The 25,845-nt window shown below is 36.1% G+C and overlaps 2 protein-coding genes across 8 annotated transcripts in view; both read left to right on the forward strand.

Moving 5' to 3' along the window:
- Positions 1 to 10,158, forward strand: part of agpat3 (1-acylglycerol-3-phosphate O-acyltransferase 3) — a 36,421-nt gene extending 26,263 nt beyond the window's left edge. For all 7 annotated transcript variants that reach the window (XM_073842158.1, XM_073842164.1, XM_073842159.1 and 4 more), the window contains exons 7-10: positions 3,066 to 3,168; positions 3,474 to 3,549; positions 4,106 to 4,304; positions 8,076 to 10,158. In XM_073842158.1, coding sequence (XP_073698259.1) covers positions 3,066 to 3,168; positions 3,474 to 3,549; positions 4,106 to 4,304; positions 8,076 to 8,167 — 470 coding nt within the window. In that variant the 3' untranslated portion in view covers positions 8,168 to 10,158. The remainder of the gene's footprint in view (positions 1 to 3,065; positions 3,169 to 3,473; positions 3,550 to 4,105; positions 4,305 to 8,075) is intronic.
- A 2,306-nt stretch (positions 10,159 to 12,464) lies between these two features.
- On the forward strand, positions 12,465 to 14,456 carry dleu7 (deleted in lymphocytic leukemia 7). Its single transcript, XM_073843357.1, has 2 exons — positions 12,465 to 12,954; positions 13,719 to 14,456. Exons 1-2 carry the CDS (start codon positions 12,655 to 12,657, stop codon positions 13,923 to 13,925), a joined length of 507 nt encoding a protein of 168 aa, XP_073699458.1. The 5' UTR covers positions 12,465 to 12,654; the 3' UTR covers positions 13,926 to 14,456.
- Positions 14,457 to 25,845: the final 11,389 nt, after the last annotated feature.

Below are 25,845 nucleotides of genomic sequence, written 5' to 3' on the forward strand. Positions count from 1 at the left end.
ACAGATAATGTACTCACCCCTTTGTCATTCAAGATTTTCATGTCTTTCTTTCTTCAGTCGTAAGGAAATTATTTTTTGAGTAAAACATTTCAAGATTTCTCTCCATATAATGGACTTCTATGATGCCCCCAAGTTTGAACTTCCAAAATGCAGCTTCAAAGGGCTCTAATAATAATTACAATTTATATACTTTTTAACCTCAAATGCTCGTCTTGTCTAGTTTGATCTTAAAATGTATCAATGCCATTGTTTTGTCTCAAGATGCACACCAATAATGTTTTTTTTTTTAAAGGCACGTTTATAAAAAATTACTTATGTCTTAATTGAACTATGGCCTAATCCTGGTTTAGGCTAAACCCTGTATATGAAACCGGGCCTTAATGTTTTTGCAGTACTTTATTTTCAAGTTCAAATGAATAACAATTTTATTAAATAGGTTCTTTCAGGGTTCCCACGCATCCTGGAAAACCTGGAGTCAGAAGTCAGAATCTACTAATTTTTCACTTTAAAGCAATAATTTAAAATATTTGAATTTTTTTTTTTTCTTGAATATTATTGTTAGCATAAATAAAATAGGCAAATAAAATAATGTAATACTTCCCATATATATATATATATATATATATATATATATATATATATATATATATATTTTTTTAGCTATGGTACTAAAATTGGTTAAAAAAATTGTTGTAATGTATAATTAAGAGCTCATATTAAAGAGCTGATTTTATAGTTAAATCATGGCCATAAACGGTATGTTTTTAAAGACTTCTTGAGAAAGGAATATATTACTTTAGGGCATTCTCCTTGTCTTTTATTTCCAGCATTATTAAAATAAAAATGTCCTGGAAAAGTCCTGGAAAATGATCACTGAAGAAGAGTGGGAACCCTATCTTTGTACCAGTCTAGGTCTTTACTGTTACTTTTGATCAATTCAATTCTGTAAAATAATCTAAAAATGTAATCTTACTTACCGTAGGCATGTTGGCGTAGGTTTATGAATACTTACAAATCTGTTGAAATGGCACATGTTGCATTCCAAGGTGAATGTTATAATAAACCAAAACTCACAAGAATATGCATGATAGAGTTTGAGACGTTCCACACATGTAAATGATAACAGTTTGTGTAGAGCAGCATTTACTGTGAACGGAGCTGCTCTGAGATGCACGTACGTAACCTACGCGCATGTAAATAAGTAAAATGCATATATTTTACCTGCATCACATATTTATTTAATTGAATCGTATAGTTTATGAATTCACAATAGCACTATGCTTTATTATGATTTTAAACTGGTTTTATATATCATGCTGCCTTGGAAAACGGTCTAATAATGCATTTTTTAAAATCGAGTATTTGAATTTAATCAAGGAATCGTGACAGCCCTAATGTGTAGAATTGTCATTCTGTTCTGTGATGCTTTATAATTCACAATTAATTACTTTTGTAGGACATCACTTGCAAATTGCTTGTTTCAAGATTGTTCTTTCCTCTAATGAGGTGACTGAAATGGACTCGTGAACTTGATTTGACTGCAGATGGGCCATCGTGAATGTGTGCAGCCATGCTGCACTGCTTTCCATCATCCTGATTTTCATGCCAATTATGCACAATTCATACTCTATTGAGCTTCTACCCCTCTTATCCTGAATCATTATTTACTTTAGGAGTTCACCCAAAAACAAATTGTTATTATTTGCTTACTGTTAAGTCATTCCAAACTTGTTTGACTAACTTTCTTTCTTCCTTGGAATACAAAAAAAGATATTTTCAAGAATGTATCGGTCACTCTTGTCCATTTAATTATAGTGAATAGGGACTGAAGTTTTCAAGCTTCAGAAAGGATCAAAAGTGGTCCGTGCAACTCATTCACTGTATTTACAGTATTTTACATTTATATAAAGAATTTGTTTGTGGAACAGACTGAAAATGTAAAAAAAATAGGGCTGTGCAATTAATTGAATTTCTAATTCAAACGATCATGAAAATTCAGTAATCGAGAGGAAACGATTATTGCACCCCATTCCGCCCCCTTACCAGTGGTGCGATTTCGCTCCTCCATAAAAGCCTAATTTCACATGCAAATCCGTAAAATCATGTAACGTGACTTTTATAAAACAGGACGTGCTTGGTTTATTAAAGTTTCTTTGTGTTTTTAAAAGCGAGGAAGAGAATGAGTGCTGTGGATGCGCACAGAGACGGAGCAGAACACAAACATGTAAAATTATCTTTTAGCTCAAGTGCGCGCCTAAACAGTCAAATAGACGCAAAAATATTTAAAAATGAGCAGCTTGGTGATTATTCATGTAAATGATTAATAATCAAACAGTTGAGAATGAAAATACGTGTGTAACACTATATTGTATCCTTGTGGCACTTAAAGCGGCAACAAATATTCCTTCTGCCGTCTCTATGCTTAATATTAATAAAATGTAAAAATACAAAGTGAAAAATCACTCACTGCTCACTTGCTCTTTGTAGTTTTAATAAAAAAGTATATTTAACGATTACAGTGAAGACGCTGTTTTATTTTACATTCAAATAATTACATTTAATTTCTGTAATATTATTAGACTACTTTAGACTTGCATAAAAAAAAAAAGTGTTCAGTATTTTTATTTTTAAAAGCACTGTTTTTTTTTTTTTTGTGTTTTTTTTCTGCTGTACTGCTATCTTTAAATTAATCACTAATATAAAGTTTTGGACCCAGTCATAACTGTGGTAAATAATCGTGATTACAATATTGACCGTAATAATCGTTACGATTTTTGCCAAAATCGAGCAGCCCTATTAAAAAGTGTTAGTTCAACCAGAAATGAAAGCTCTGTCTTCATGTACTCACCCTCATGATGTTAAACCCGTTCGACTTTCTTTCTTCTGTGGAACATAATATTCTGAAGAATCTTGGTAGCCGAGCAGTTGACTTTCACTGCATAAAAAGGGATGAATGACATCAGCATGAGTAAATGAAGACAGAAGCTCATTTTGGCTTTACACTGTATTTTTTACAACATTCAAACATTTCATTACATCAAAATGTATTCATTTTGTTTCAACAGTGAAAGCTGTGTATGATGTCACGCTGAACTTCAAAGACAAGCAGAACCCGACCCTGCTGGGCATCGTCAACGGGAAGAAATACAAAGCAGACATGAGCATCAGGTAAGTCACAGAGCTGGTTTAATTTGTTTAGCTGCTTTACTTCCAAAATCTGACATGATATTTGAATTGAAGATGGATATATTATGATAAATGACTGTGAGTGTCCAGGTTCTCATTCACAAGCTGTTGAATGTTTTGTGTCTTACTGCTGACCTGAGATGTCCTTAAATATTTGGATTAAGGTTGTTACTAAGAGGATCTGTACCTAGTTAATCAGCGCCTCTGCTGTGTTCTACATGCGGTTACAGCGCCCTCTATTGGAGTGCGTCATGTGCTTCTCTGACCCCTCACTGTTCTGTCCACAGGCGTTTCCCAGTGGAGGAGATTCCTGATGATGAAAAGGAGTGTGCTAATTGGTTACATAAGCTCTATCAAGAGAAGGTATGAAGCTCAGACTTTATTAGTCCTGGCCTTTTTGAGTTTAAAGGGGTAGTTCATCCAAAATTGAATAATTACTCACCCTCATGTCAATTCAAACTTGTAAGACCTTCGTTTGTCTTCGGAACTCAAATTAACATATTTTTGATGAAATCCAAGAGCTTTCTGACCCTCCATGGACAGCAAGGGTCCTACAATGTTCAAGGCCCAGAAAGGTAGTAAGGACATCGATAAAATAGTCCAGGTGACATCAGTGGTTTAATCGTAATTTTCTGAAACCACAAGAACACATTTTGTACCCAAAAACGGATTAACCACTGATGTCACAGACTATTTGTCAATGTTCTTGGTACCTTTTTAGGCCTTAAACATGGAAAGGCCCTTGGTGTCTAAGGAGGGTCAGAAAGCTCTCGGAAACAACCTGAGGGTTTGGAACAGCAAGAGGTAATTAATGACAGATTTCAGATTGAAAGATTTTGGGTGAGCTAACTTCTTAATTATTGTTATATTCGAACATGCTTGCATCTGATTTATTTATCCCATGTCTCTGTCTTTCAAGGATGCATTACAAGAACAATATGAGAAGGAGGGCTGTTACCCCGGCCCTACAATCAAATCCAAACGTCGAATTTGGACACTGCTGAACTTCCTGTTTTGGGCTACTCTCCTGCTTTCTCCGCTTATTAACTTTGCCTGGGACGTCTTTGTCAGCGGCTCTCCCCTCCTCATCATTGGCTTTATGATCTTCCTCATTGTCGGTCAGTCATTGTTTCCTTTGTGTGCTGCCATTGTGGTTTGATATTTTCGTAGCTTATTCGTAAAGACCCAATGAATTGTAGATTACAAGGGCTATTAGTCCTTACAGTGCCTACCCCTTCACTTTTTTCACGTTTTGTTGTTGCTGCCTTATGTTAAACTGTTTTGAATTACTTTTTTCTACATCAATCTACACTCCATGCACCATAATGACAAAGCAAAAACAGAAATATTACTACTTCATAAATTTATTAAAAATAAACTAACTGAAATGTACGGTGGCCGACAGAGGCCAACGCGCTGCAAACAAGAAAACACATGCAAACAGAAAAAAACGACAACAAATTAAGAAAACATCTTCATCAGTTTGACAACACAGGCGTTGCAAATCCTCGCAACGCAAACACAAATACGGAAACGCGCTGCAAATTCTCACAACACAACCAAACTCAGAAACACGCTGCGAACACACGAACGCGCTGCAAACTAACAAACGCGCTGCATATAGCACGGTCCACAACGGAAATGTTTCAGGGGGACCTCAAAAAGTGACGAACTCATCTGGGACCTGATTATTTATATCACTATATTACTTGATTATTTATATCACTATCACCTTTAAGTGATACTATACTATCACTAAAAGGCGATAGTTCACCGATAACACCTCTGCTCTGACCAACAGCCACTGAAAAAATTATCAGGTCCCAGATGGGTTCGTCACTTTTTGAGGTCCCCCTGAAACATTTCCGTTGTGGACCGTGGTATATGCAGCGCGTTCGTGTGTTCGCAGCGCGTTTCTGAGTTTGGTTGTGTTGTGAGAATTTTCAGCGCGTTTCCGTATTTGTGTTTGCGTTGCGAGGATTTGCAGTGCCTGTGTTGTCAAACTGATGAAGATGTTTTCTTAATTTGTTGTCGTTTTTTCTGTTTGCATTTGTTTTCTTGTTTGCAGCGCGTTGGCCTCTCTCGGCCACCGTAGAAATGAGTACACTGCATACGTGTTCATACCCTTAACTCAGTACTTAGCTGAAAAAGCACCTTTACACCCTCCATTCTTTTTGGGTATGATGCAACAAGATTTGCACATCTACATTTGGCAATTATCTGCCATTCTTTGCCTCACCTCTCAAGCTCTGTCAGGTTGCATGGGGTCTGGCAGACATTTTCAGGTTTCTCCTGAAATGTTTGAATGGGTTCAAGCCCAGGCTCTGGTTGGGCCACTCAAGGACATTCACGGAGTGTCTATAAGCCACTCTTGCTGTGTGCTTAGGTTCATTGTCCTGTTGGAAGGTGAACTTTCTGCCCAGTCTGAGGATCTGAATGCTCTGAACTGGGTTTTCATTAGGGCTATCTCAATATTTTGGTGCATTGAGCTTTTCCTCTACTCTGATGAGTCCCTCAGTCCCTGCCACTAAAAATCAGCCCCACAGCATGAGGCTACTACCAGCACACTTTACTTTTTTTTAATGATTATACTAAAATAAACAGGTAATAGATATTCGTCTGTCATCCGAATTAAATCTAATTCAGGCTAAAAAAAGTAAGTTGCAAACACTTAGACTTTAAGGCCGACTCTGATTACTGATGTTTTACAAGCAAATGGGCTGATTCCGAAAACCTTTTTTTTTATATATTTATTTTATGGCCTAAGCAAGGGACAAGAATGAATGAAAATATGAGTACATGAACAAGATGTTTAGTTTCTCTATTAAAGGTACAGCCATTTAAATTAGAGACAACCACTGCATATTTAAACAATCTACAGTATAAATAACAAAAAATAAACGACACAGTTCTTTCTTACTCGTGTAGACAATAAATGCAGCCATAATCAAAGTAGTCAACTCTTTCAATATTCAAAGTGCAAATAGAGACTGAATTTTTCAAGCATGGTACAGAGTTATAGACAACTACAAAACTTAATATAGCCCACATATTAATCACAGCCTAGATATTTTATGTAGCCTAATTCGCGCGCATTGTGGAGTCGCTCTCTAAACACGGGGTATTAAAATTGTATTTGAATGCGCGTGCGCGTTTTACTTTTGGTTTCGTTTTTTAACGACCGTGCGAAACTTTTAGCAGCGCTGAGCGTGCAATTCTATACAAGAGATTACTTTAACAAAACCATTTGAAAGTGGGAGGACACAAACGGGATTTTGAAAAGCGTGTCCCCAGTGGAAATTACGCCCCTGTGAGTGGAAAGTTATCATTTGATGTGAATGTGTGCCGCGTTGCACAGTAGCCTATATCGAAACTGAGGCGCCAGAATTGTATCTAACAGAATGTGCACGCTGTAACACGAAATATATTATATTTCTTTAAAAGCCGATTGTGGAGACCTTTTAACTGTCCACAATAAAAAATCGTCATATCACACACCCCTAATTGCAATGCAGTTTGTGCAAATCTGGAACAGAGGTTAGTTGAGAGAAAAAAAACATCCGGTTCCTATAGTTGAGCGGAGCGCAGTGTCAGTAACAGAGTGACTGACGGCTAATATTTCAAATCTTCATTAAAGGTAATAATATAAAGATTAAGTTTAAATGGTTGTAATGTTGGAGAGAACGGCGGACCTTTCACTGCATCAGTTCACAGCAGTCTGTGAAAAGTTTTGTAAAGAAATGAAACCAATTAAATGTCATTTATCGCAACTCTCTGCGATACCAATATCGCATATACTGTTATCGCGATAACGATCATTTTTCGATATATTGTGCAGCCCTACTTGGAATTGAGGTTCATCAGACCACAGAATCTTGTTTCTCACAATCTGAGGAGTGTTTTCATGTGTCTTTACTGAGGAGAATATTGAGTCTTGCCACACCACCATAAAGCCCAGATCGGTGGAGAGTTGCAGTGATGTTTGTCCTTCTGTAAGTTTCTCCCATCTGCATATATGATCATGGAGCTCAACTACAGTGACTATCAGCTTCTTGGTCACCACACTAACCAAAGCCTGTCTCCTTCAATTGCTGAGTTTGGCTAGGACAGCTCTACGAAGAGTTGTGGTTGTTTCAAACTTCTTCCATTAAGGATTAAGGGTAACAGAAACTACATGCTTCTGTGAACCTTCAATGCAGCAGATATTTTTCTGAGCTCTACAGGCAGTTTTTTATTTTTTATTTTTTACCTTAGGGCTTGGTTTTTGCTCTGAGTTGCCGACGTGTACCTTTTCAAATCATACCCATTCAATTGAAGTAACTTCACTCGAAGTGTAGTAACATCTACAAGCAATATGAATGCTCCTGAGTTAAATTTCAACTGTCCCAGATATGAATACTTATGCAATGGAATAATTTAAGCTTTTTATTTTTAATAAATTAGCATTATTTTTAATAAAGATGTTAAAAACCTGTTTTTTGATTTGCCATTATGGTGTATGGAGTGTAGCTTGATGTGGAAGAAAACTATTTAAAGCAGTTTAAAATAAGACAGCAACATAACAAAATGTGGGTATGAATACTTTCGAAAGGCACTGTATCTGTTTGCATGGAGATCAGTGTGGTACTAAGCCCTACATTCAAATTTGGAACACATATTAAGCTCTATCCAAGAGCTTTCTCATCCTGCACAGACAACACAACAGAAACGTTCAAGGCCCAGAAAGGTAGTAAGGACATTGTTAAAATAGTCCATGTGACATCAGTGGTTCAACCTTAATTTTATAAAGCTACGAAAAAACTTTGTGATTTCACTAGTTAATTCTTTATCCCTCAATTCATTATCCCTCAAATGATGTGACATTCCTGTCACCGTTTCTCTCTCCGCAGCTTCTGTAGCAGTTCGTCGGCTCATCGGTGTAACCGAAGTGAAGAAGACCGGATCCAGCTATGGCAACATAGAGGCCAAGAAGGAGAACTAACCATTTTCACCGTGTCGACACCGTGTGGCCACTGTAACGCTCACCCTGCAGTCCAGCCTCAGGCACAGAGCTGCCCTGTGTGCAGTTATCCTTCTTTTTACAAAAAAAATTAAATTAAAAAAAGCTAATGAAATATTAAAATCTCAGCATTGGGAGGTATATAGGGATATAACTGTAGATTTAACTTAATACGCTAGTCTAAATCCATTATGATCATTTTTATGAACCAACTAAATGGGAAATGAGAAGAAACGTTTGTCAGCTGCGGATCGATGATGAAACGCTCATCTTCTCTGTTTAGATGACCTTAGAGAGACCAACCGCTGATACCAATCAACCTATAAGTGACTTGTCCCTCCTGTTTAACACCATAAGACCCGGCCATTTCCCAAACAAACCCACTTCTTGTCATAGTTCTCCATTAATATTTATCATTTCCAGAAGTGCTTTAACACTTCCTTCATTGCATCTACAATATCAGTAATCGTTTTCCCACAGCGTTCCTCTTTGGATTGTCACCCAAAACCACACCGAGTCACACTGATTTTCTACGATCAGAATTTTACATCACAAGCTGGAAGAGCATGCTGCGGTTGAGGAAGACAAACAGCCCAACCAATCAGCGATGATGGTCACGACACGGCCCCTACCCGACGAAATGAACTGCTGGAGAGATGTTCACTGTGACAAACTTGATGGTACTAGATTTGGATTGAGCAGGGTTTCTAAAGAAAAGCATGTCTTCTGTAACTTCACAATGGTGTCTTAACCCCACTACGTCACCATTGTATTACTGGCTGTGCTGAATAAGCGTTAAATGTTTTCTACCAATGTACTCCAATTCACCTAGAGCTTCTTTAGTTAGTCAAAAACGAAAGGCCCATGGACCATAATGCAGTTCCCCAGCCTCTCTAGCCATGTGTAACTCATGAAATACAGGGGTTGACGAGTGAGATTGTGAGAGTAGCTGAATGACCAAGAAGAAAGTGATGAGTTGTATCAATAAAGAGAGTGTGAAACCTGTTTAGTGTGAACTGATGACACTAATGGTTTGTAAATAAAATCTAGAAGTTTCTTCTAGACCCAAATCCATCTGAATTTGCAGCACCTTTATGGTTTTTGCACACAATTTCTCTCTCTTACACATCACTCATTGGTTTTCAGTGTGTAACTTGGTGTGTTTTTTTTTCATGATGAAACAGGAAACCTGTGCCAGCCTTAACGGAACAGAAAAGTGCAGCTTCATTTAGGTGTCCTCAGAAAGTCCTGTGTGGTTTTGATTTTCATATGTTGTGCAGAGGCTAGCTGACCCTCAAATCACAAGTAGATCACAGGTACCGTTTGTCTGAAATAGCGTTGCATGCTGTCACATGGGATTTGGAAGATCTGCGTGACCCGAGCGTAGCAGACCAAAGTTTATAAAAAATTTTTTTAACCATAATCTGGTTGAAGGAATATTGAGTTAAAGTATTTTATTTTCACAAGTTAAAGACTGAACTTTATAGACTGAAATTTTACAAAAAGCAGTGATTGCCACAGCTAAGTGTTTATTTTTAGATGGATGATACTGTTGAACGAATTTGGTTGATTATTATTATTATGTTTTTGTTTTTTTTTTAAGAGGAAGGTTGCTGATTTGGGATCTGTGATTGTAGTTAAGACCACTATGGACAGGTAGGACACTGAGCCAAGATCAGTTCTTGTACTGTAATGCTGTTATGAATGTGATACCTGATCTGGAGACAGAATTCCCACTGCTTGTAATAAATGTTGCTACTTTATACTGAAGTATAGGACTGACAAGATTGAGTTCTTAGAGTAAAGCTGGTGGAAACAGATGCTAAAGATTTTTGAGAGTGTTTCTGACTCCCTCCTCAAAAAAGCTGTGAACGGAGACCAAGTAGAACTAAAAAGTTAGTGTTAAAATCACTACAACTTTTTTTTTTGTATTTTCTTTCAGAACAATTAAAGCATTCAGTGTATGATTGGAACTGTAGTTGTTTCATTTTATTAAATGAATAACCAGGTAGTCGATGGGAATGAGCTTTTTATGTGTTAAACAATGTTTAACATTAACTAATAGCAACAAATAAGTATATATGGGCCATTCTACAGAATAGGTCCAAAGTCAGAGTTGGAAACCTATTGGGAAAAAAAAAAAATTCCCAAAATATTATGACAATTGTATCCAAGGTACACATTTCTAGCAATTGTGCATTTAATTCTCATAATGTATTTTTGGAATATTTTTTTCCTTCTAATATTAATTAGAAGGGTTATATTATATATATTAACATTTTGCTTACATCTACATTGTAAATATGTATTTTTGCCTTTTTATTTAAAGAAAAAGGTAAAACAATAAGTACATTTTTTAAAATATTTCACGTGTAATTGATGATATTTGTTGTATTGTGAATCCAGTTCTTCTGTAAAAGGCAAAAATTTGATCATACTGATTTCAAAGGATTCATTCATTTGAATATACATTGAGCCAACATTGATCATAATATCTTAGTTGATAATTCAGTATTTATTTTTGACAAAAAAATCCCATGATTTGGTAGTGACAGTAATGTTTTGGTAGCATCACATTGCATTAACTTGCATACTAAAACACTACTAAAGCATACTAAAATACTTACAATTTGCATAACTACTAAAATTTTGTTTATTTCCCCCAAATATGAGGATTTTGTCACTACAGAATCAATGATGACATACCACCCAAAAAAACAATGAAGTCACTTCCAAAACTCAGCCAAATGTTCCGGTAGTGGCAATTTCAGATACTTCTGAACCTAGCTAAAAGATGTTAATCAGCACATGGTTAGCTAAAAAAGTTCTGAACAGTTGTACACAAAACCCCCCCGAAATGTTATGGAATAACTCCCAAAAAAAGTGTGCTTAAAGGGTGATCGGTAGTGACGTTCCTTAAAGTTACACACAGGTTTTCAGACTTTTGAACATATTTACCTCAAAATGATTGGGCCTATCTACTCACCATGTAGCTATGGAAGAGAATGACACAAATATTTTCTGATCATAAATTTAGGGGTGTAGTTAAAATCAGTCTAAAACACACTGTTTCAGTAGTGACATGAATATACGGGATACATTTAAAAAAATATAAAGTTTCATAATTTACAAAGAAAAATAGAAAATAAATATTGTAGCATTTTGAAAGAAACTTTTAAAAACAACAATGGAAAAAAAGTACAAAAATTATTTCTATATCTAAGTTGAAATGTTGGGCTTAGGGTTCGGGTCAGTCACCTCACAATTGAAAGTACCAAATAAATGATGGTTTTATATATATTAAGCTTACTAATATTTTAAACATCAGTTTGGACCACTTCTGTAGAATGGCCCATATATTAACCAGCAACCAACAGTTGAAAGTTTTGAATTTGTCATAAAACTTATGATGTGAGGACTTATGCTTAAATGCCTGACTTGTTTAAATTTTATGATGACTTCTGAAATGTGCATAGTAGTAATAATGAGTAAGCGTGTCTGAACTTTAACACTTTCCATCAAAGAAATGCTGTTGGGTGCTTACATTTATGAGGAAATCTCAGATTTGAGTATTTGTGTTGCGAAACGCCAGCACTGCCTGTCAAAACAGTGTCAGCTGTGACCTCTTCTTGGGAACAGTGTGACTGGTTTCATGTGGTCACCTGTTTTGGTTCTTTTTTTTTGTTTGTTTTTGCAGAATAGCAAAAGATATAAAAATAAAAGCAGTACTAAGAGCAGTGACAGTACTAGCATATTCACCAAATGAGCTGCTTGGGGGGGGGAAAAAAACCCAGCCTGATCTGGCCAGGAAACCAGCAAACTTAGTTCAGACTGGTTTCCCTGCTGAAAAAAAAACAATAGAAACCATCACATAAATTCTAATGGTTTCCACTACGCCATTACAAGCCATCAACTTTTAATCATACCATTACAAAATGTTTTACGTAGAGTATTCCGTTAGAATTAGTAGTTTTAATAAGCCAGTTTTCAATTACCAGTAGAAGTCCCATTATAACCAGTAAAACCATTACCAAATTTGTAAAGGTGTCTATTGTTTTTGTTTTTTTTCAGCAGGTTCAGGTAAATGGTAAAATAAGGGTTTCAAATGTTAAATGTGTCTGGTTTTGTGTTTACTCAAAACAAAACAAAACAACACCTCAGCTGGTGTGAGACACCATGCCCACCTTCAGTTAATCGCCTTCTAATCACCTCCATAGAGAGGAGGCAGGACTATCAGGTCACATTTGCATGTGTAAGCACACGCTCCAACTCCAACACAAACAATGGGGAAGTCGTTGAAGAAACGATCTGCCCCAGCAAAAAAAAAAAAAACAACAACAAAAAAAACCCACTAAAAACCGGTCATTTGTCACGTCGTTTCGACCAGAGCCTCGTATTTCTCTCTCTCTCTCTTGCTCAACTGTGACTCTGCTCTAGGCTGCGGATCTGTCCTCAACCAGGTGGCAGACATGGGGCTCTGCTCTTTAACACATCAAATCGATGCTTTAAACATCCTTAATGACTTGCGAGCTCATGCGACGACCAGTAACAGAGATGGCGAGGGCCAGTGTTCGGGTGCTTTACAAGCCGGTAAAGAAGCTGTTCGCCCGGGCGAATTGATGAAGGAGCCCCGCAGGCTAAGGACGATTGCGGAGAGAGCCAGAGAGGGCTGCCTATCACGATTGCTGGAGATACTCGCGCAACTCATATCTATAGAGGAAGATTTTATAAAAGACGCGTCTTACGGAAGGAGTTTGCTCAAGCGTAAGGTAAGATGACTCGAAGATAAGAGACTAGACTGTAAATTAAACGAATTGTCACGACAGTTACCCTAATAGCAAATTATGCTTGATTTGTAGAATTTTGGTCTAAATGTAAAAGCCGTTTAGACGGTGGAATAACGCAGATGGAAGTATGGTAGTTATATAATGTCAAATGATTTTTATATATGCTTTATATATTTTTTTTATATGTTAGCTTCAAAGTAGCCAGTCTTTTGTCTAGATTCAAGCTCTGCAGGTGCATCCTGGGATGCTTTGCAAACAAGAGTCCTTATGCGTGCTCTCTGCTTGCTAACTCAGATATCTGTATCTGTAAATACACTCATACATATGTGACCCTGGACAACAAAACTAGTCATAAGGCTCCATTTTTGTACATTTAGATGTTAGCTGAATAAATACGCTTTCCACTGATGTATGGTTTGTTGTGATAGGACAATATTTGGCTGAGACAGGACTGTTTGAATCGCCTTGAAGTTTTACTTCTTAGCAATGCATACTACTAATCAAAAAATACATGATATATTTACGTGAGGAAATTTACAATGTGTCTTCATGGAACAAAATGATTTTGGCATAAAAGAAAAATCGATCATTTTGACCCATACAATGTATTTTTGGCTTTTGCTACAAATATACCCGTGCTACTTCAGACTGGTTTTGTGGTCCAGGGTCACATATTCAGTCAAGTGTTTGCATGTGATTACATTTATGCAATTATGTATTAATGACTCATATTTGTGTTCTCTCAGGACAGTGTTGACTTGAAGAACATATGCTTGAGAATGGCTATTGCCGAGGGTGGTTCTCGCTCGGACAGAGACTTGAGGGAACTGCGGGACTGTCTTCGACTTATTGTGGGTAACCTACTCGCATACGTCCGAGAGGAAAACAATCTCTCATCGGCTGAGACAACTCACAAATTGAGGGAGCTTTCTAACTCCTTCCCAGAAATCTGAAGATCAGTTTCACTTTGTGTATTCTATGGAACTACCTCAGAGGAGATAAAGAAGATCTGAGTTAAGACACTACCTTTTTTTTTTCCTCAGGAAAGAAACAAGCCATGAACTGTCTCTGAATCATCTATAAATGTTATGAGTGTGATGATGCTTCAGTGTTGATCTTCACTAAAAAAGTGTTTTGCCATGAAAGCTGTCTATAGGGTTGGCTTTGTATTTATTGTATTGCATGAGTCAGTACTCAAGCCTAAGAACAGCATTCTCTTGACACATATCAGTATCATGCGTTATGCTCAGCTGACTGTACAGGTAAAACGAGTCTAACAGCTAATGGTGATGAATCCACTTTCAGCTCAACGGGTGGGATGGCTGTCACGCCTCAGGATGGGCTGGTGTGGCTGCCTTTGTCACCTGCTGAAAAAGAAAGAGTTAAGGAGTGAATTGGGTGGGGAGGGTGTGTGCGGTTGTAAATGTGTATTCCAGCGCTATGACATCACAGTGTAACTATGTTCAAAATAAAAACATTTTCAGTGTTACAACAAGCACATGTAGTCCTGAATGTCTGATTATGAATTCAAGGTTTGACTCTTTATTGTTGGTTTGTGCATTCAGAAATCAATGTACACTTGCTGCGTGTGCAGATGATACTGTAGCATGTGTAGAATTATCTCTTGTCACTAGATGGTGCACAAAACCAGCTTTTTACTAATATATACGTCTTATGCTCCTCTCTCTGAAGATAATTCAAGTGTTTTGGGGTCTAATATGAATGAATAGGGATGCGGTGGCCCAAAAAGCCTTGGGAAATTACATATCAAACTAAGTATCAAGTCAAGTGGTATTTATTTTAAAGAAACCGAAAAGTAATGTTTCACAAAAGGAAATTTGTTAGGTTTTAAATGATGAAACGTGACCCTGGGCCACAAAACATCATAAAGGTCACATTTTTGGAAATTGAAGATAAAGATTTATACAATATGCTGAACAAATAAGCTTTCCATTGATGTATGGTTTGTTAGGATATGACAATATTTGAGTAGATACAACTATTTGAAAAAATGGAATCTAAGAGTGTAAAAAAATCTAAATACTGAGAAAATCACCTTTAAATTGGTCCAAATGAAGTTCTTAGCAAAGCATTTTACTAATCAAAAAGTTTGATATATTTATGGTAGGAAATTTATATCTTCATGGAACATGATCTTTACTTAATATCCTAATGATTTTTGGCATTAAAAAATAATTTTGACTCATACAATGTATTTTTATACAATACTGGTTTTGTGGTCACATATACTGATTAAGACAACATATTCAGACACTTTGTGGTTTAGAGCAGTAAGAATGGTTTAAAACTGATTAGAAGAACTCAAATTATAAGCAATCTTGTATTACTTGTAACGGAACTATTTTGTTATTTTGTTATGTAATGTACATTCAAGCTGGTAAACCTGTTTTAAAACTAGCACAGCATGATTTATTTTAAGTTTGCGAAGTATTTTAAAGCATTTAAATAATAAATCTAAATCAATCTAACCTTAAATTATACATAAAAACCTAACATCAAGATACAATCTGAGATTTTTTTGGGTAGTATTGTTTTTATTGAAGAATTTACAGTTCTTGCATTGTGGTTAATTCATTTAATGTTTCGTAATCACAATTTTAGGAACAAAAGAACGTTTTTGTCATTAAAGATAGCCTATCTACCTTATTTTTACCGTAAGAGTGGGCGCGGCCATTTTGTAAATTTATTGGTCTGTCATCACAGGTGTAGTCTTACAAAAACAGTTGTTTACAAAACAGCTGGTTTTCCGGTTTGGTATTGTAAACTGGTGTGTCCTACCATATTATTTTAATGTGTTATCTTAATTATAAACACCGGTTTGTAGTGCAAACAGTTTTACCGTTTACTTCACTTTGTTACTCTACTCGTAATTTCCCCACAGCGGCTAAAGAACCGGAAGTCTCGCACATTCACAGAACGCGTTAAAAAAATAAGGTGGGTAGTTTTAGCAATCAGCAGATATACAAGAAGTATGTTACATTGTGTTGAACAAAGGGCGTGAATTCATTCAAAAAGTTTGAGAAACACTCCTTTATGAATAAAGACGTTCTGTGGCTGTCAATATCAAGTCTGATCAGTAGAGGACGCCATACACACATTTTTATGTGCTTTGCGACTTCATAGAATACAACTGACACAAAATCGCTCAGATTGGGGAATCCATTAGATGCCATCACGTGTCATCTGATTCACATCTTAAATTGGCTTATTATGTGTGAAGCTGCGAAGTTTCCCTTACTTGTGAGTAATAACGCAAGCAGACGTTTTTCATATTTACGATGTACCATCCAACAGAGGAGGCGTTGATGACCACGTAAAACTGAATTAAAAACAGCTGAGTCAGTTAAAACTACAAAACTGCTCATTTTTACTTTGTGATATCCCTAAATGTTGGAAACCCCTTTGAGAGGTTTTCTACTAGTTTTCATACATTTTCTCAAGTGGTTAAATATTTGAACTACAGAGTTAGAAACCAACTTGTAATTTATCAAAAGTATTTACATTTTTTTCAACAGTATTTTCCCCTGAAACATCACTTATAAATTGGATATTTTGTAAGTACACCTTTCTTTCTCGAGGCCCATCACAAACTTCCTGAGGAGTGTGTTTGACATTTTGTGTCCTAAGGCTGGTCCCTCATGACGTTGTTGTTTGCTGTTGTTTAGCATCCACTTCCACAAGACCGCCTGAACTCGGCAACCCCAGGCTCGTGGAGGTCTGGCTTGAACCACTGTGGGCTCCTGACAGGCCAATGAGAAGCCGGCGCTGCGGCTGCAGACAGTGTCTCGCAGGATGGATGGCTGGGGTATTATGTCACTTCCTGGGACATGGTGAGTACAGACCCAGACAGATGAGTAAAAGGATAAGTGTTGTGTGAGAAGAAGACCAGAGGAGAAGGCCAGGCATTGTTGGGGGTCCGTATGTGCCTGTCTTTCTCTCTCTTTTGCCCACGCTGTTTTTTTTTTTTTTTTTTATGTCTTAAATGTGTCTCTCCTGACTTGTGGTTGATTGTCTAACTGTTTTGACTTTTCCACTGCATCCACTTTTTTCACTGGTTTACTTCTTTTATGTTTTTTCTTTCAGTTCTGCCTGATTAGGAGTTTACACCATTTTTCTTTACATCAAGCTAGTTGTCACACGCTTTAATTTTGGTTCTTTTTTCTTTACAGGCATATATATCTTTTACTGTCTTTGCCTACGAGAAAAGACAAGCAGGACAAGTTGTCCCAATAGAAAGCTACCGATAAATAGTATATAAAAGATTTTTTAAATTTTCAGAATTTAAACAATTTATGAAACATCAACAATGTATGAAACGAATGATGAAAAATATTAAAATAATTAATAGACTTACACTTTTGGACATTAATTCAAATATCCACTTTAAAATATAATTTATTCCTGTGATGCAATGCTGAATTTTCAGCATCATTACTCCAGTCTTCAGTGTCACATGATTCTTCAGAAATCATTCTAATATACTGATTATTATCAATGTTGGAAACTGTTGTGCTGCCTAATATTTTTTTGAAACCTGATACTTTTTTTAGGAGTCTTTGATAAATACAAAAATTAAAAAGAATAGTATTTATTTGAAAAATAATAATAATGTAACCATTTAAGTCTTTACTAACACTTTTAATCAATTTAGCACATCCTTGCTGAATAAAAATATTCTTTTTTTTTTTTAAAGAAAAAAATACTGACCCCCACGTTTTGAACAGTAGTGTTGTTACAAAACATTTATATTTCGAAAAAATGCTGTTCTTTTTACCTTTTTTTTTTTTGTCCTTAAAGGATCACAGGTTCCAAACAATTCCAGCATTGATAATAAATCAGAATTTTAAAATGATTTCTGAAGGATCTTGTGAAACTGAAGACTTCAGTAATGATGCTGAAAATTCAGTTTTGCATCACAGGGATATATTATATTTTAAAATATATTAAAATAGAAAACCATTTTTAAAATTGCAATACTATTTCACAATATCACTGTTTTTTAAACATCAAATACATGAAATTTAGCCTTGATGAGCATAAAAAAGTCTTACTGATCCCAAACCATTAAACGGCAGTGTACTTTTAACAAATTTTTGTTCACAATTTTATTTATAATTTATAATTGATCCAAATTTAGGACACTTTTGAAGCAGCATACAGACTCATTGGAATTTAGAGTTTGTCTCTGATTTAAATACTTAAAATTGGCAAGATACCACAATTGTGACAACTTCCATCTGTCTCCTGTATCATCTAATATCTTTATCCACATTTTTTTCCATCCACTTTCACTGACTCTTTCTCTGTTTTCTCATGGACAGTCATAAAGCAGACATGATGTGTATATTCCTGTGGGGTCATGTTGTTCCCTCATCTTTTTCTTTCTATTCATCTCTCCCCTCTTTATTTTTCCTCTGATGCAGAGCCAGATGAGGACTCTGGGGTGGTTGTGAGAGCGGGGGGGACTGACTGGAAGTTTGTGTGTGTGTGAGTGAAACCTCACCCTGCGAGTGGGTGGTGGATGATGACCCCTTACTCTCCAGCACTCTGTGTGTGTGTGTGGTGGCCTCGGCCCCTAGACGTCTATCTCCGGCGCTCAATCTCACGCTGAATAGAACCTCCACTGTGTTTCATTGCGGGGCTTTCCCGCACGCTTCGGTCTCAATGTATGATTCATTATCCAATCAGGGGGAGGATGACGCATCCGTGAGTGATCTTATCGAACCCGGGTGCCCACGTTCAGCCTTCCAGATGCTCCCTCCACTAAAGAAACAGAATTAATAGAGTTATTTTTAGTTCGGAGAATCTTAAAATAGGCTGCGAAGGGTGTGGTGGGAACTCACGATCACGGCCTGTTGCTGAAATTAAATGGGCTTGAATAAAGTCACGAGAAACTTCGTGACTGGTGTGCTGGGTGTGATTTGTGATGTTCAGTCAGAAAATCAATACTGAGAACTGTCATATATAGTAAATATCTATAAAATTAAAGATATGTACTGTATTTGCCAATTCTCTGCCAATCCCTATTCCACAAAACAGCACAGGTACAGTTGATTTCTTTTTACCTACCCCAACTATTTTGTTAACTGTGTGTCACATAAGTTTCACATAAACACCATGTTTAAGAAAGAGACGCCATTAGTTTGATTCCTCCAAACAATTCTATTAACACAAGCAGACAAATTGTGACTATTTAGCCCAAAATAAAATCAAACAAATACACTACTAGTCAAAAGTTTTTGAACAGTAACATTTTTTTTTAATGTTTTTTAAGTCTCTTCGGCTCACCAAGCCTGCATTAATTTGATCTAAAGTACTGCAAAAACAGTTTACTATTTACTATTTAAAATAGCTGTTTTCTATTTGAATATATTTTAAAATGTAATTTATTCCTGTGATTTCGAAGCCGCATTTTTAACATCATCACTCCAGTCATATGAGCCTTCGGAAATCATTCTAATATTCAGATTTGCTGCTCAAAAAACTTTTTTTTATTATTATATTGAAAACAACTGAGTAGAATTTTTCTTTTAGGTTTCTTTGATGAATAGAAAGTTCAGAAGAACAGCATTTATCTGAAATAGAAATCCTTTGTAACATTATAAATGTCTTTAGCATCACTTATGGTCAATTTAAAGCACCCTTGCTAAGTAAAAGTATTAAATTCTATCATAAAAAAAAAAAATAATAATAAAATAAAATACAATATATACTAAAATATATATACTGACTTCAAGCTTTTGAATGGTATAGTGTATAATGTATAATATAATAATATATGTATAATATAATGTATAATATACTCAACTGTTTTAAATATTGATAATAATAATAATAAATGTTTCTTGAGCAGCATATCAGCATATTATGATTTCTGAAGGATCATGTGACACTGAAGACTGGAGTAATGATGCAGAAAATTTTGCTTTGATCACAGACATAAATTATTCAAATACAAAGCAGTTATTTTAAATATTAAAAATATTTCAAAATTTTACTGTTGTTGCTGTATGTTGGATCAAATAAATACAGGCTTGGTGAGCAGAAGAGACTTCTTTAAAAAAATTAAAAAGTTTTGACTGGTAGTGTAAATTCCTCCAAATTTTAAAAAGTTTATCAGTAACCTCAAAGCAGTTATGGAACCAAAGTAACTAGTTCGTACTCCGTGATTTAGACTTAATTTGAAACCTATTGGCTTGCGTTGACTGTATAGTTCTTAAATATATTTCTGTTTGTGGGTTCTTTAAAGAACCACTGTATAGATGGTTAGGGCTAGATAATAAAAAGGTCTTTGTGCAAGTTAAAAAAGTTCTCTTTTGACGTCAGATGCTTTTTTTTGTTTCAAAGAATATAGTACTTGCATTGTGGATTTAGGTCTTACCTTCAGTCCAAAGCACATTTGTTTTTCTCTCTGAAAGTTGTGTGATAGTAGTGTTCCCGTTACTATGGGCTCATTTCCCATCAGAATGGCCTCTGACTCTTTCGTGAGTAAGTCAGTCATTATGAGAAAACAGGAAACTGATGGCCACTATTGTGCTTGGACTCACTGAGGGTCATCACAATACACTTCTTTAAATGCTTTAATGAGGAATTTGTGGCTACAGTGGTTTTTATGTTGTTGTTTTAAGGAACAATTAAAAAATGGCTAAACCTGAGTTTTCAACCATTCTATATATTTTATACTGGGGGTAAATGTTCTAAATTCCGTTTTTTCAATACGAGCCAATAGTTGTTCATGGGTCTCTTGTTTGTCCTGAACAGTTAAACTGCCTGTTGTTCTTCAGAAGAAAATCCTTCAGGTCTCAGAGATTCTTTGGTTTTCAGCATTTTTGTGTATTTGATTCCTTTCCAACAATGACTTTATGATTTATATATATGATTTTGAGATCCATCTTTTCACACTGAGGACAACTGAGGCAGTCATATGCAACTATTACATAAGGATCAAATGCTCACAGATGCTTCAGAAGGAAAAACAAAGCATTAAGAGCTGGGGGTGAAAACTTTTGAACGGAATGAGGATGTGTACATTTTTCTTATTTTGCCTAAATATCATATAGAACTTTAATTCTCATGACATTTTAAGTTTATAGATAAAGTAGTCTTTATTATACTGGGGGTCCAAATGGGAGGTCAATGTTCTAAACTCCCGTTTTTAAATACGAGCCAATTTTTGAAATTTAAACTGAATTTAATTTTCGGGAGTTAATAACTTTTTGAACAAATATTCTAAACTCTTTTTTTCCAATTGGTATTAGGATGAAATCGGGTCTAAACTGCAGCGGTAAACTGCTTTCAGAGTTATTTGCCCCTGACTTGACTTCATCTGTGCAGGGTCACACATTAACAACAGTTTTTCTTGTCTCTGTGTGTGTGATTGGTTTCATATTTGCATTATAAAAGCAGTGCACTAAAAATGCAAGAAGAGTGACACACAGCCATAGTCGACACAATTGAGATTCATTATCAGCATGAGTCAAGCGTAGGGAAGAACCCTTTTCTCTGCTTGAGAATATGATCTAATGCAGTGCTGAGGTCATCCTGTGGTTGCCATGGCATCACCTTGGTAATGTGAATTTGGGCTATCAAATCTAGCTTTCAATCAGTATCCAATAAGTCGATTAACCTTCACCGAATCTCTTTATTTCTTATTGTTCATGTGTCTTGCATTAAATTGAGGCTTCAGAATTGGTTTCAACATCAATAAACCTCATTCTGGTTACAAGATGTATCACCGTCTGACTAATCTGACCACAATCCAGAGGCTGTGACTGTAAACTCTTGTTCTGAACCACAGACTAAATTTGAACTCAGCACCTGTGATGGGTTTGAAAAGTTTCCAGGGATCTAATTCAAAGAAGAAGAAAAAAGAAGAAGATGATTTTGCATGGGTTTTTGTTTGCAGAACCCCTATCACTCTTTAAAATTAAGGTGGTTTTCGCAATGAAGAGTATTTTTGGTTCCCAAAAAAGAACCTTTCAGTGATCAGTACTTAATAAGGAAAATTTAATGGAAACAAAAGCTTCCATGAATGTTAAAGGATTTCAAGCAACCAGAGATACAGTTAAAGTCAAAGGTTTACATACACCTTGCAGAATCTGCAAAACGTTAATTATTTTACCAAAATAAGAGTGATCAAACAAAATGCATGTTATTTTTTATTTAGTACTGACCTGAATAGGATATTTCACATAACAATGTTTACATATAGTCCAAAAGAGAAAAAATAGTTAAATTTCTAAAAATGACCCGTTCAAAAGTTTACATACGCTTGATTCTTAATACTGTGTTGTTACCTGAATGATCCACAGCTTTGTTTTTTTTGTTTAGTGATAGTTGTTCATGAGTCCCTTGTTTGTCCTGAACAGTTAAACTGCCCGCTGTTCTTCAGGAAAAATCCTTCAGGTCCCACAGATTCTTAGTTTTTCAGCATTTTTGTGTATTTGAACCCTTTCCAAAAATTATTTTATGATTTCTATATACTATATGATTTTTGAGATCCAACTTTTCACACTGATTACAACTGAGGGACTCATATGCAACTATTACAGAAACGCTCACTGATGCTTCAGAAGGAAAAACAAAGCATTAAGAGCCGGGGGTGAAAACTTTTGAACGGAAGACGAAAAACATTTTGCCTAAATATCATATATATATTTTTTAGTACTACCCTTCAGAAGCTACAGAAGATACTTGTTCCTCAGAAGACAAAATAAATTAAATTTACCCTGATCTTCAAATTCAAAGCTCTTAATGCATCATTTTTCCTTCTGACGCATCAGTGAGCGTTTGAACCTTCTGTAATAGTTGCATATGAGTCCTTCAGTTGTCCTCAGTGTAAGTTGGAAAGGGTTTAAATACACAAAAATGCTGGAAAAAATTTTTATTTATGGGACCTGAAGCATTTTCCTGAAGAACAGTGGGCAGTTGTTCAGGACAAACAAAGGACTCATGAACAACAATCACTAAAAAAAAAAAAAAACACAGCTGAGGATAATTCAGGGGGTCATTTTTATAAATGCATTTTGTACGATCCCTCTTGTTTAGGTAAAATAATTGACATTTTGCAGATTCTGCATGTAAACTTTTGACATTAGAGTGCATATTAGTACCTTAAAAGTACATATTAGCACCTAAAGTGTGCAAATTAGTACCTAAATGGTTCATTTTAGTAAGTGATTTTTAAGTGATAGTGGCTTCCTTGGCAGTGTAACCGCTGGTCTTCTTGACTTCAGTCTTTGTCTAAATACAAGGCAGTGCAAGGCGTGTTGAAACACTGATCTTATAAATGAAAACTTTATCATATGGCATTCAAAGTTCTGCTTTTACAACCATGACTTATTTTTCCACCTCTCTCGACCATTTCAGTGTAAAGAAAGCAAATCAGGTTACAGCAATCCTCTTTTTGGATTATTTTCTTAGGGTTTGGGCGTTATAACTCAAATCACTCCCTGCCCGTCTCACACACACACACACCACACACCCGCAGGCTCAACAAATGTTCGAAGATAATTTATCTCACAGTTTATACTGCGTGCACCAGCGTCCAGGTGACTGCTCTAAAATTAAGCCTTCATGTCAGAAATCGTCCCGGATCGGATTCTAACACACTCCACGTATGTGTGCAGTGCTGTGTTCACTTAAGCTCATGCAAAAGCGTTTAACTGAAGGCTTATGAACACTCAACATTGCCCCTTGCCTCTCTTTCTGACACAATTGGACCGGCTGAAGGTGTCTCCTGGGAGACATTAGTCAGTGAAAAAGCAAATACTCCATTTTGAATCCATGTTTTCAATTTGGAGGCACATGGTTTGAATTAGGGTCATGCTTACTGAGGTGGGTGAGTGGGAGGGTTAGCCTCAGGACAGAGGTGAGTGAGAGCTTCCTTTACACCCACAAAAAACACACCCACATTTACACTTTAACAGTCAGCTTTGTTTCAATGGTTATTCATTAGTTTGTCATTTAATTGTGCAGCTAACACATTCGAGGAGTAGTGCACTAAAAACTGAAAAATCTGTGAACATTATTTACCCACGTCGTTCCAAATCAATATGACTTTTTATTTTAACACAAAGAAAGTTTTTTTAAAGAACGTTTTTGGCCACAAAGTCAATGCAACAACATTGGACCCCACCGACTTGAGGCGGACTTAATTTTCATTTTGAAATGATCAATCTCCTAAAATGTTGTGTAAAAACTATTTTCTATTTAAAATGTCTGCACTGTAATACGTGATATAAACTATATGTTTATCAAAGATTTGAAAAGTGGATGTATGGATATTTGTTTTTTCAACAAATTTTGTATGTATGAAAATTTTATAATATCCAAGGTACACATTTCTACTACTTTTGCAGTCTATTTTCATATAGTATTTTCAGAACATTTTGGAAAATATTTGTCCTCTCCCCAAATTTGTCACTACCGAATCACAGTAATATATAATTTAATAAGAAGGGTTATATTGGTCTAATAACATTTTGCTTACAGTACAACTTCTTTGTAAATATATTTTTTAAAGTTATGCACAGATTGAACACATTTACCTCAAAATGATGGGGCCTATCTACTCACAATGTAGCTATGAGAGAGAGGGACACATATTTCCAGATTGCAAAATCATAAATATAGGGGTGTAGTAAAAATCAGTCTCAATGGACCAAAACATACACTGTTTCAATAGTGACATGAAAAATGCAGGACACATTTTTACTTAGTTTTAGAATTTACAAAGAAAATAGAATGTTTTTACTTCACTAAAAAAAAATCAAAAAGATATTTTTAAAAACAACTATAGAAATAAAAGCAAACCAATCAATGATTTTATATATATTAAGCTTACTGACATTTTAAATATTGTGGGTTCAATAGATAATTAAAGGATGGTCGTTATGCTTCAGGATGTAGCCCCGTTTATAATAGCATAAACCTGTTCTGTCATTTCCATTAGGATTTTTATTGCTTTCTCTCCTTGGCAAAGCAACCGCTTTTGGTATCTAAATTAAATTTTCAGTTCTAATTGTGGAATTAGGGATATTTTTTTCACCCTAGTGCTACTCGTTTGGAAAAGTTTTGTGATTCTGAAAATAGGCACGGGGGCTAGTCTGGAATTCTTGGATTACATCATCCTTTATGATGTCATCATCATTGGGTGACTTTGGCACGTTACCGAGCGGGTGAAGTCAGTCAGAATTTTTGCTCTCGCTGCCCAGTGCAAATCATTTAAAACGGAGCCTCAGGGTCACTGTATCCGTACGGACAACTGTTAACCCCCATCCACTCTCCTTTCCTTTCATTAGTTGTCTCTTCAAGGGGACGCTGAAAGAGGGTGACGTCTTCATTTAAAAAAAATGCCAAAAAGAGAGAATGGAAGCCTGTGTTTTTCTCTTGGGGGACATCATAATGATTTGATTTACTGGCGGTCATTTGATCAACAGCGTACACTCCACTCCCTAAACACACACTCCTCCTACAGAAAACTAGCGGCGGCAGACGCGTGCAAGAAGGTGCAGGCTGCCGGACATCTCGGGGCTGGAATCACATTTATTCTCATTAGACTGCGATAGTGTCAGCTGGAGGCAGGGGAGGCACGAGCCAGGGTCATAAAAACTACCTCACTACCTTTTCCCGCCATTACCTCATACAGATCACATCACACCCAGTCAGCCGCTCTCTACTCAGTGCAGAAGCTGCATGCTGGTGTATGTTTTTAGTGTTTAATTGCCTTTTTGCCGGGTCAGGTTTATCGGCTACTTGTCAAACTTCTCTCATAAACAAGGAAGGAAACCTTGAAACATTAAGCAGTTTTCAACAGGTTTTGAGGTTGGGTGAATATTTTGCATATGTCAA

The sequence above is a fragment of the Garra rufa genome, chromosome 6, assembly GCF_049309525.1.
Source record: "Garra rufa chromosome 6, GarRuf1.0, whole genome shotgun sequence".
NCBI classification, from domain to species: Eukaryota; Metazoa; Chordata; class Actinopteri; order Cypriniformes; family Cyprinidae; genus Garra; species Garra rufa.